Raw genomic sequence first — 13,329 nt, forward strand, 5'->3', positions numbered from 1 at the left:
CCATTCAAGAAACAAAGAAGCAATCCTGTTAAAGGAATACAAGATGACAGTGACTGGCACTAATCCATTATATGCCAGTGGGATAGGGATATACCACTACTTCCTTATGTCTCGCATGACTCATAAAAGCAGACTTTAAATGGATTATGGGAAAGAGAAAGGCTTGAAGAAAAACAAGATCACATTGATAACATCACACCCCATTGGTAGCCATTTTGTAAAAAACATAATAAAGTTCTATAATAAGCAGCCAGAGTGATTTTGAGGTGTTAAAATAGCCAAGAAAACAAAGAGTGAAAAAATATATTTTTTTTAGTTCTAAGGTGGAGTTTCTTTAAATTTGTACATTCGTATATATGTGTTAAGGCCTTATTAATAACTGTAATAACAGACATTCTGAGTGAACTTTGTTTCTAATAAATTAACCAGCATTGAAACCTGCATCATCACTACATGTTCTCTCAAACTGAGAATAAGGAATATTTTAAGACTGCATGTGGGGTGGCAACTGTGAACTGACATAACAATTCTTGCTGAATGGCTTCCTCTATATAGTAGTACTGGCCAAGCTATTACTCAGCTTTATTATAGCTGTATTAAATTAGTTAAAAGAAACACTAAACAATGCCAAAATTGTTACTACTAGGCGATAACCAAGAAACAGGATGCAACCGAGTCACCAAATACTGCTTAGTCAATGAAAAAATAATCAATGAACGTTGCCAGCAGTCTTTTTCATCTTTCCCCACTGTTGTATAACCTTACAGTTGGTACATATAAGTTTGGGTTATGTCGGGCAAAAAAAAAAAAAAATTGGAGATTTGGAAAACTGATTTCAGTGAATGTTAAAAACAAACTATTTGGTGACTCCAGATGCTTCCCTAAGAAACAATCTAAGTTGGTCAACTGAGCTCTTCCACAGCAACCAACAAATAAATGGACCACATCCACGTATCCACAAATGGCAATATTGCTACTTTCACTGCAGATATAGTACAATGCATATGTGGGAGCAAAGGCTGCTCCCCTGGTGGTACCTTAAACCTGACAACCATTGTAACTAAAAAACACACAAGACATTCATTGTCAGACATTTCAAGTAGCTTCAAAATAAATGCATGTGTATGTACGCAACTTACATTAAATAAAGGTGTGGGAAAGTAAAATTTTCCATATGGACTGTCAAGCCCCTGGTAAATGTCAAATATGCTATAAATGCAATCAGTGTGTGCCATCTCATAAACCAGATATGTATAAACTGACAACAAACAGGGAAGTGATAGCCATTTTAAAAATCTTAAATGTGGTTTGGTGGCATTCTTAAAAATAATACTGCCCTCTGGAAATACTTATCATGTGACTTGGTAGTGCTGAAGTAAAATTGCACATTCATAATTTTCCTCCAACAGTTATTTATGAATATTGTATTTTTGTGTTTTATTTTGCTTGCTTTTGTTAGACAGCCACAGTGGTGCAGCGGTTAGCGTTGCCGTCTCACAGCAAGAGGTTCTCCGGTTCAATCCTCAGCTGGGGTGCCCTTCTGTGCGGAGTCTGCATGTCCTCCCTGTAGTCATGTGGGTTTCCTCCGGGTGCTCAGGTTTCCTCCCACATCCTGAAGACATGTTATAGGTGGATTGGATACTCTAAATTGGCCCTAGGTGTGAGTGTGTGTCTTCTGTGGAAGGTTGGGCGCCGGGCTGGCAACTCGACACCGTAAAACTGCCAGTCATGAGTGGACAGGTGATCCACTGTGGCGACCCCTAACTGGGGAAAAAGCCAAAAGAAGAAGACGACTTTGCTTGCTTTTGCTGCTATAATGACTAGATCTATTCTAATTTAAATTTGCAGACTATCAGAGGAAGTAACAAGTATGCAATACCCCATTTGCAAAATATTACAATACGTAAATCATCAGAACATTGAATCTCAACCTTTCGTCAGCTGGTATGGTACAAGGTCGTTCCATTACTTCATTTCAACAAATGGAAAAATCGTATGCATTTACACATAAAATTCAACAGGGTAAATCATAAATGGAGTGGACGCTACATTGCTTTATGGATTTTAGTTTTTTTTTTAATTTTAGTTTTGTTAGTTACACCAGAAGACATTCTTGATACAACCTTGCCACTTTTCAGCCAAAAATGGATATTACAAGTAAAGAAATCAGTTAACATTGGTAGAATAAAAGAAATCATTGCTACAAGGAAACAGAACAATTTAAACATTAAGATAATTACATGCAGATATTGGACTAACACCAACAATGACCAACTGATAAGTAATGCACAGGGCAGATGTGGATTAAAGTGGGTAATCAACGATATAAAAGCAAGAGACAAGTACATAATACTGACTGGGTAAATATGAGCAACCTGGGCATTCTGCAACTGAAGATTCCAGTTTAGTGATGCCAAGAGTAAGCCAGCCTTCTGAAGGTGGTAGTACATAACCACTGAATGCAATTTTCAGGTAAACTGAGCTAAAAGGAAAGTGAAAGGGACTGCTAAATAACAGATGTTGGTCCGAAATGCAGGAGGAATGCAGCTAGAATGGTTAGTACAGAGAACAACACTGCATTCCTTACTCTCTGCACTCAATCATACTAAAACCTGCTTTGCAAGGTAGGACAGCATTCCAGGTATACCACAGATCTTTAGTGGGAAAACTCTTATTCAAACTGTTTCACATTCAGGGGCAAGTTACAGCATATTCAGAATAAGTAACAGACATACTCATTAACTTGCATATATATGAATGCATGAATAGTGTGCATGTTTTGTGGCCAGTGATTTGGTTCACTGGGAGCCTTGCAGCATACATAGTGTTTGTGCTCCCAGATAGTGGATGTACATGAATAAACTGCCAAAAAAAAACTATGTGGAGCATCAATAGTCCTGGTTATTACAAGAAACAAACAGAATGGTGCTGCTCCATTCTGAACTTTATGCTTTAGAAGCCAATTAAAATTTCTTTCTGGCAGACAAAGCTACTACTCTGCGATTGTCTCAACCTTGACAGAAATGACTGCATTTTGCTTACTTACATAACCTTCATTAATGTGCCGTTTTAAATCACATGCTTAACATTTTATGAAACCACTGCATTTCCAAACCTTTGGAAAGCAATCGTTTTTAATGTTGTTCTTCTTTCGGCTTTTCCCGGTTAGGGGTTGCCACAGCGGAACTCCGGTCCGCTAATGATTGGCAGTAGATTTTTTTTTTTTTTTTTTACCATTTTTAATACAGATTTTAAAATCTAGCACCAGTAATCACACAAGACTCCTTTAGATCAGTCTTTTTACCATCTCCTCTCACAAACTTCTAAGAGATAACCATTCCTTCTTTGCTAGGACTTTCTGGAAGATTACGATCTTGTGTTAGAAAACCAACATGGTTTCAGCAACGGGTGAAGTACAACCATTACTCTTCCCTGCTTTACTGACAAACTGTCATGGAACCAGGATTAACAGCAGTACTGTTTGTTAACTTAAAATGATCTTAATTCTGTCTCTCTATCTTGGCTGCTTTAAAACTGTGAGGTATACAGCATAGACCTTACCAAATGATTCAAGGACAAGGTGGCCTAATGGTTAAGGTGTTTGCCTTACAAACACAAGGTACAGGGTTTGAATCTCACAGGGGGATAATTGGCTAGGCTTAAAATGGCTCGCAAGGGCAGTTAGCCTAGTACTAATCTATGAACCTAAAGGCACTCCATCCACATGTTTGGGGCCTTTGCTGTTGATCTTAATTCATTCATTTGTCTACATCCATGTTGTTCATAAGTAGAATGATGCAATGTTTTCTGACAAATTACCTGGAACTGCAGGAAGGAAACAGACTTGTACTAATACTGGATAACCTCCTCTTCAGTGTTAGTGTTGGTTCTGTGGCACTAACCTAAGAAACAAATAATGCTTTATTAGCACCTCAAAATTAATTTCCAGAACTTCCTCAAACTTAACAGACCCTGCTGTATTAGGAAGTTTCAAACTGGTCTGACTAGCCTGGGTGTCTGGATAGACACTTTGCTCATATTTACGGAGGATATAAATAAGAGTGTTATGAACAGAAACTCTTCGAAAAATCTGCTAAAGAATTTGTGTTCTTTGAACAGAAGAATATTTCCCCATAGAAAGGATATAGTTAGTCATTCTCAACCTTCTTCGCTTGCTTTCACTTATGACCATTTCTTCATCAGTTAATGCCAATTTTCTTTCAGGTGGGTCTGAACAAATTGCATCAATCCATATGCAATTATGTCCTGTAAAAACAGAGCTACTATGTAGATAAAGTTCACTGTCTGCCCATCTCTCAAAATGTCAAACAAGTGACTGTGGCCTTTTCTTCAGTAAACTTCTTCATATGAACAACTGCCGTTCCTCACTGAATAGAAATCTTCTAGAATTCTTCACTCTTCTTCCTCCATATCACTATGTACTTTAGACAAACATGGGCACACCGTACTTGTACCGGTCTGCCATTTTTTAACATAGAAGCCAGATTCAGAACATTACTATTACTACTTCTGAACTGTCCTCTCATACCTTTCTGCCAAAAGTAACACCTTTCTTTTTACTTAATACAAATGCCAAAGCTACACTGATAATTAACTTAGTGGAGGCCCATACCCTTACTAAAGCTGCACATTTGTGATGCTTCACAAGATGAAAACCTGTTACTGTAAATCATGATTCTCTTGTACTTGTAGAACTCATCTTGTATCTTTTTTATTACTGTGATTAGTCAGGAGTGAAAAAGGATATCTTAGGTCCAGCCCAGTCTATTATCCAGTGAGTATTGTGATAGGTAGAGCTTTCCCGTTACCATTAACTGGATTCAATGGATAATCAAAGAATTGAAAAAAAATAAAATAAAAAACAAAATAAAGCAAGGAAACAGCCTAAATCCTCTCTTCATACAAGTATCACCAATTTTCACGTAATAGCCACCCCTCCTTCAAATTCTTCTTGACCTTCTACCCACTTTTGAGATCCACAAGACAAGATCACAAAACATGATGTCCAGAAACTCCAGCATATCAGCTCAATACATAGGTAACACTAGCTTAACTGACTCAAGACCCAACATGCTGCCTCCCTCACATATAATAAACAATGCCCACCTTCTGGTAGTTTCCATGCATCTCTACAAGTAAACTACTATCATCCTTTTTTACAAACCTGGCAACCACTAAGGTAGTCAATTATCTATAGTCATTGATTTTCTCATATCTGCTCACTAAAACAATTGTTTCCTCTTAAAAGGATTACCTCAGTATGGTATTTTATGCAACAGAAATACGACTTGGATGCAACATGCTAGGAGCTGAACTCTATCTACAGGGCTATAAACCTAAATGGTGTAGATATTCAACATTCTTCCTAGCACTGGCCATCTCAGCAAGGCACTATGTATAGATGTTACTAATGACATGCACTACCTACTTTACAGAAATAATCAGTTTCTCAAATGGCTGTATGATTTTACAGTGACTTCACCGAGCACTTTCAAAATTAAGGACTAACTTCTTCCTCAAAAAGCATGCCTGTTACTTGGCGGTGCCCATCACAGAACATCTCCTGATCTTTTATTTCTCAACGTTCTTATGTAATACCCAGACCTTAGCTGCAACTTCCATGGAAATGACCCATCTCTCTACAGGATCATCATAAACCCTTCTCACATCTCCATTTTGCAGCAATGACCTTTGAGGTGCATACAAAGGCAGTCTCATAAAAGCTTAAATGAAATCATTCATCAAAAATTACAGCCAGGTTATATGAAATAGCAGCCAGATTAAGCTTTACCTCAGCCCAATAGCAAGTACTAGCAAGTTTCATTCTTTGGTTAAAACCAACTCACACCCTTTCTATGCATTTAGGTAATTCGTCTAACACTATTACACTGAAAAAGTAGCTTATAGTGTTTTAAAAACAGTCTATGCCCAAAAATTTAGTCCAAGAATGGCAAAGGAATTTTGCTTCTTCAGAGTATACATTACTACTAGGAGTAGTGCCATCTGCCCACAATACAAATATCAAACCCTTTCCTACAACATTTGTAGGATTCATTCTTCTGGCACTGCCTAGAATGCACATAGTCACCATAAAAATGGGAGGCAATCTGCATATCTGTAGTCATGCAAACTACGTACTGCACCTGTTTTAGTTTCAAAAGTCTAATTTTGCAGCTGTCTCAGAGTGGTACACACTACAGTAGGATATACGAATAAGGGACAGATTAGGTTCCAGCAATCTGCTCAAGTTTCAGCTTCAGTTGTTTTGTGCGTAGTTTCAGGGGATAACGGATACACTTTCTCCTTTTCCTCTTTCCATACTTTCAGTTCAAATCATTATTGCTAAAAATCAGTTATACACATACATTTATTTTATGTAATGATGTTGTCACTGCTTATCCGAATCACGAGAGCTGATGTCCCTTCACAACTCATATGGAAAAGTTTCCACCCTGATAAAACAAATGCCACCTCCTATACAGTATATTGTTTAAAAAAAAAAAATTGGAGTGCTGTGGAGAATTTATGGCTAATTTATAGAAAGTGTTATGACTCACTGAGGGCTTCTACCTGCCACAGTGTAGATGCTAAACTGCAGATCATGACATAGAAACGGAGCAATGCATGAATATAACTACTCAGAGACTCGGAAAATTGTACAGAGTCAGGAAAACAACTGAGTGCAGTTCTCCCACACAGTGAGTGACTCAAGTGATTTAAACTGGGTCAATAGGAAGCACACTCGAGACTTTGAGGTCAGGAAAACCGTAAACTTGTGGGTTCAATACTGGTGCTGAAATAGTAGGAGGGAGGGGTGCTGCACTTCTGAGATACCATCCCTTAGCAGATGCATAGGCTACATAATGTGCTTTCCCCAAAATATTTGTACATAAATTGAGGAGTCTGAAGTCTCAGTGTGCAACACTGAGCCATATAGGTTGCTCAACTGCAATACATTTTTTTCCAATCTGTAGCTGGGTTAGGTTCAGTCTAGCATTAACTACAATTAGCATACATAGAACTGCAAGCTAAATAAATGCAACTTATTTTCCTGTTGATTAGATTCAAATGTACCTTGCAGACAGGTGTCTGGCTTTTGGTATACCTCTCCATCCATGGACTACTTTAGTTTCACTGCCTTGTACGTTATGTTGATAGCTCATTTTTCACAACATTGCTGCACTCTACATTCAGTAGAGATAATCATACATGTCTTTGGACTCAGGCACTCACTAGCCTTGTCATCCAATTCTCAGCCTTGATTCTGCTGCGTGCCTTGGAAAGATTCACGTTTCTTCTACAGATCCAAAAAATTTTAATCAAGAGTTAAACATCTTTGAGCTCACCGTTATGGAGTTGTTTAATGAAGATATGGTTACTTCAACAGTATCCTACTCCCTCCCTCATAACCAGTTCTAAAGAATTTTCCTTGTGAAATGCTTAGCTTCATTTCAGACAAACCATTTAGTAAACCAAACTTCCACCTCTGCAGGAGAACAGGAAGTGTCAAAACTTCTGCAAACTTAAAAAAAACCTTGACACACATAATTCTCTGCACTATTTCATTAAAAGAAAACTTTGAATCACAGAATGCTCAATAAAAGAGTAATGTGCACAAGTGGGTTGTGGGTAAGGAACAAGCCTTCCTCATCCCTTACGTGAACAGTTTTCCCACACAGTCTCTGGTAAACAGTGTACTCATTTTCAAGGTCACTACAGCTCATAACAAAAAAAAAAATAAAAAAAGTCCTTAGACTTGAAAGGTTACCGCAGGTCAAAGTGTACCCTGCAGAAGTACCAGCAAAGTACTTTAGAGCACACTGTGGATTCAGCTCTTCAGCTTTAGTGCATTTGACAAACAAAACAATGGCTTTAGGAAACTTTGGCTGCTGGTTCTACACTTCAAGAGGTCAGATGGATGGGGGAGTACTAAGGTTTGTTAAGCAGGCTACAGAATGAATAAATTATTTAAATGACCTTTCTTTTATTTATCATCTCCATTTTGGCCCCCGTTTAGCATATCAGCCACCACCGATGCCACACAATTTAGGACACCGGATGCAATTCTTGACATACTAGGACCTGATATTTTATCCCCACTGTCTAAGAGAAGACCGAGGCATTGTAGTGCAGCAACATCCTTGAGATCAGCATTTTGTTTTGCTTTATCCAGTCCCTGCTCCCTCCCCAGACTTGCAATGACAAAGCCATTAAGACAGATAGCCCCCACAGTGGTGAAACACACTGAAAGATATATCAATCCCTCACTTCCTCCTGGGATAGACTGCACTAAATACAGAGCCACCTGTAACCAAACAAGGGTTGAGTGAGCTGGGTTATTACTAGTTAACTGTGACCCTGCCAGTCAGCATCACAACAGTCAAGTATCTGAACAGTATTAAATGCACTTGCTAATAGCGGTCAGTGTAACTGCCAGTGTTCACAAAATCTGCCAACAAGCAGGTCTCTGAAAAAGTAAGTCTGAATTATTTTGCATTTAGATGTACAAGCAAATGTGTGATAAACTATAGTGCAGTGGCAAATTAAAACTGGTGCTGGCAGAATTGATGTTCACTGGAAGGTCTTTGCTTCACAGAGCCAGCAGCCAGGGTTTAATCATTCCTTCGGGTCACAGTGGGTGTGGAGTTTAGAAGCTCTTCCTCTGCAATCACAGGTTTTCAACGTGTAGTCTGGTTTCCTCCCACATCCCAAAAATATGCTACTCTCCTGGCAGCACGTCTAGGTCTGGTAGTTTAACATACAGCTTTAAGACTGTGTTACTAGAGCTAAACACTGCAGCAGACCTAGGCACCATTTCTAAAGCATCCACTAAATACAGTGTGACCTTGAGCAAGTCATTTAACCAGACACTGCTCCTAGGACACCCTGAAAAGGGAGTATGTGCCCAGTGAACTTACTCAATTAACATTCTGACAAGCTAATTGTTTGGTTAAAGAACTCACAAAGTAAAAGCTTCTTCTTAAATATAAAAATACTACTAGCAATGTCCCACAGAGCTCAATACTGTCCCATCTCCTTTTTGCTATTTATTTCTCATATATCTAATCTAGTATTCCAGGTTTATGGCTAACCTTGCTGAAGGGTGCAAAACAACTTCCCTCTAAATGGAAATAGGTTTCTAATGGTGCCCTATAGGCCACAGTATTCTACGTTTGATAACTACAAAATGGTCGCCACTGTCAGCTCACTTTGACAGAAAGTTACTTCAGCAAGGGCTTACTGGGCCATCTCCTGGTGTATGAACAATGGTGTGGTTCTAGTTGATAAATAAAATTTTCCATCTATCACAAAGAAACATCCCTCCAAATCAATAGTGTAATTAGCTACACAAAATCAATAGTGCAAACAGCTACACATTTGTGAACCTGTGTTGATAACTCACAATCTTATGAACATCATGTCTCCAGTCTATATGGCACCTCTTTAGGAGCTAAAATAGTCTTGGTTTCCTTGTAATCATAGCTCACAAGGCCATTCAGTGGATATAATTCTCTTTTGGTACATACTTTTCTAAGCAGATTGCTGAATTTGGGAAACCTCAGAGACAAAAAAAAAAGACAATGAAGTTCCTTAGTTACCTTGTACTCATTCGCCAACAGCCATGGTGAACTTTGCCTTGCTTTTTGAAACATAAAAGACTCCTGCCCTGCCCTATTTGAAGCCTTGTATTTCCATAGAACAAATGGTTCTTCAAAACATCCATACCAAAGATGTCAACCTATATCAATCACTTAATAAATAAATACGATAGGATTGGTACCTAATGCTACTCACTCAATGCCTGTGGAACAAGCTACCTCTGCATACATGAAGCAGTCCATTAGGCACTTTAAAAGCTAATCTCAATAACTGGATGGACAATCAAATTCTCTCCGGCTTACTCTGCATAGCCCCTCTAGATGACTGCAATGAACCTACTTAATTAAACAGTAGATCAAGGGGTTTACTTGGTTAGGCTCTTAAACGTCTTAGCAACAAGTTGTCTAGTATAAACCTATAGATCTACAAGTCTAAAAGTTGCATGGAAAAAACTGTCCAACTAACTTAGTTGTTTAACAGTTTAGAGCAGAGGATTCAACTCTAGACTACAAGCTGAAGATAATTAACATCTCATACAATAGGATCAGATTCCCTTGGCCTTCTTTTACCTACAGTACGACAGTTGGCTAAACCAGCTAGACAGAAGTCTGTCCTGGGTGACCCATGAGCAAAGTGTGTATGTGTGTTTTATATATAAATATAAATAAATACACCCACATATGTATGCATGTATCTTATTATTTGCAGCAATATTGCTAACTTAGGTACAACAGTCATTTGTTGCTCCTGTGTTGCATTGATATCCCAAAAAAGCGTACGAAGTATGAAATGTTGTGTTTTTTTTTTTTTTTTATACTTGCATGCCCCTATTTACTACTTAGCAATGCAGTCCCTTCTGTGCCACAGTGTTTACATAAGATGGTTGCAAACTGCATATAGTCCCACATTGTGAAGTCAAAAGTAATGGTGGCAAGAGGAAGTAAATTTACCCTTAAGCCGAAGCATGGACATATGCATTCACATCACAAAAATTTTCTCAGTATCTCAGTACAAAGCATCAAAACAAGAAGAAATGTCCCACAAAAAGGGCTGCATACATACCTTTTCTGCAATGATCTGAAATTTAGGGAAACTGCACACACAAACATTAAAGGGCACTGACACACAGGAGAATATTACTGGCAGCATAATTAAGGGCTGTGTCTATGACAAGCTCACCACAGGAAGCAACATTTTAAATTTTTATGCGACAGACCAACACAATAAACTTGAGATCTATAAGCCAAAAATCTACTTAGAGCTGTTTGTATCTTCAGTCTGCTTTGCCTTGGAAATCACTTGCTCAGTTTTGCTAGAGTGAAACAAATATACTTCAAGGCACTGTTTCACCTTCTCCCAATGTTGTGCAACCACAGACATGGTATATATTTGTGGAGGTGGGGGAGGTGCTTGTACTGGCACCATTTTGGCGAAGTTCTGTAGGGGTGGAACAAAGGTGCTTAATCTTGTACATTAAAAATAGGACTGATATACATTTTGATCCTCTGTGCTTTTGGGTGATCTGGTTCCAACCTTAGGTAATGGAAGCCACACTAAATGGATGCTTAGCAGCTGTAACCAAGATCTGTAAGAAAAAATACTGTGGGCTCTGAAGGTAAGGAGTGAATCACTAGTTAATGGACAATCCTCGTTTCGAAGGTATTCAAAAATTACAGTAAAACAAGGAATTTCACAGGTTTATGTGTAGCTACTAGCTGTAGTTCTGGCCTTCCCCACCCAAACAACCCTCAAATGAGTTTTACAGATGGAGATTTATTCTGCACCCCACAATTCTATATAGAATATCCTCTGGTTCAGTCCACCTACATAATTAAATAAACAAATAAGTGTACTACAACAACAGACATGTGAAGATCCAGGTATGTTGTGTACACAGTCTCCAAATGACTGGAATTCATTTTGTCTTGCCTGTTCAGGGCAATAAATTCAACTCTTCCTTCTCTCTCTCTCTTACACACAGACACACAGACACACTCCCTTCAGAAGCTTGAAGTTTCAAAACTTGGAACTTTTATTTAGCAGGAGGTATGTGGTGTACAGCTGCACTTGCACCCCTGCAAAAACGTAAAAAAAAAAGTTTTGTTTTTATTTATTTTTTTATTACAATTTCAACGTTTCAAAACTTTGACATTATGGTCTTGGTAATTTGAATTTCAAAGTTTTTAAACTTTCAGCTTGTGAAGTAGATACATACAGACACATCCACTGGTAGGGGTGGATAAGGCCCTGCAGACCTCAACTTCTGCTGATGGGTTAAGTGCATCATGGTCATATGGTGACACCCCTGTGCGAGACATCCGCATGTAGTTCAGCTCTGAATTATATGTTCATAGGCTCATAGGTTTTTACCAGGATAATGACCACTAAGGCCTTTTTAAGCCTAGCCATGCATCCCAAACCTCTATAAGTCCTTGTACCCTTGAAAAGTGTAAGCAGGGGTTTGGGAGATGAAACATTTACAAGCAGGAACATTAAGAATTATTACACACATATGAACCTATAACCATAATTATTACACACATATGAATTATTACACACATATGAACCTATAACCACAATTATTACACACATATGAATTATTACACACATATGAACCTATAACCACAATTATACAGTGAACTAATGAAGTGTACAAGAACTCAAGGAATGAAACACAAGTGATTGATTCTAGCACTTAAAAAAAAAATCAACATGTTGAAACAACAACCAGTCACAAAAGTAAAGTTTTATTTTACAAGTGGTTAACCAAAACCCTGCCACAAACTTCAGATACTTTGAATAATGGTGTTGTTACAGAATTACTAAGGTGGGGTGCAAGGTTGGGGTTAGGGTTAGCATGCCTTAGTAAGGTGGTGCAGGGACATTAGTACTACAGTCAAGACAAATATATTTCAAAAAACTTTTTTTCCTGTGTTAGGTGTGGTTGTCTTTTAAAGAAAACTTTGGCCTCCAACCCAGACCTTCACATGCTTATCTCTAGCGACTTTGTCTGCTCTACCATTTGAACATAATCAAATGGCTTTCTAAACTCCTTTATGACCAAGATTGCAATTTAAAAACTTTGTTGGTTTTTCACCAAGGTGGGCCTGCTGCTGCTCCACACAGTGTCCCATGAGCAGGGAGCCAGTACACGGAAAGAACATACTTTGAGATGCCCATGCCTACATCACAGTCATACACATGAAGTTGAAAACATGATAATTTTCATTCGTTCACTGCATAGTTGTATTGTAGTGCAAACAAATATGGCTCTCAATTAAAACCACAGAAAAATTACATATAAAATTAAAATACCTGGGGTTTCTTATGTCTGGCAGGTCAATGCAACTATATTTCAATCAGACATGGAGCTCTTAGATCATCTCAGATGTAATTACTTACTATTAGCAGGTGTTAGCCTGCTACCAACAACAAGAAAGTAACAGATAAGTGCTTGTATTTCCTATTTGCATAAAATTCTGCTTTTGAATGGATACTCACGTCTCTGAATTCAACTAGGCCGATTTCTCCCAATTCACTTACACAGTCATAGGCTGAACCAGACTGCAGAAACAGCTGAGCCAGGCATACTTCTTCACTTCGAAAGAGGGATCCCATTGTCCCTGAGAAAAGAAATGGCAACAATTAACAAATCTGATGCAACTCCACCACAGATTTCTGGACTTCTTTTACAGGACATTACATCGT

The 13,329-nt window shown here is 38.3% G+C and overlaps 1 protein-coding gene across 1 annotated transcript in view; it reads right to left on the reverse strand.

The window, feature by feature from the left end:
* LOC122811966 (V-type proton ATPase 116 kDa subunit a3-like) overlaps positions 1-13,329 on the reverse strand; it is a gene marked incomplete in the record, with an annotated part of 518,494 nt that overhangs the window by 469,177 nt on the left and 35,988 nt on the right. Inside the window, 1 exon segment of the mRNA XM_044084165.1 lies at positions 13,123-13,244. Coding sequence (XP_043940100.1) covers positions 13,123-13,244 — 122 coding nt within the window.

The sequence above is a fragment of the Protopterus annectens genome, chromosome 9.part0 (assembly GCF_019279795.1).
Source record: "Protopterus annectens isolate FY-2018-M chromosome 9.part0, PAN1.0, whole genome shotgun sequence".
NCBI classification, from domain to species: domain Eukaryota; kingdom Metazoa; phylum Chordata; order Ceratodontiformes; family Protopteridae; genus Protopterus; species Protopterus annectens.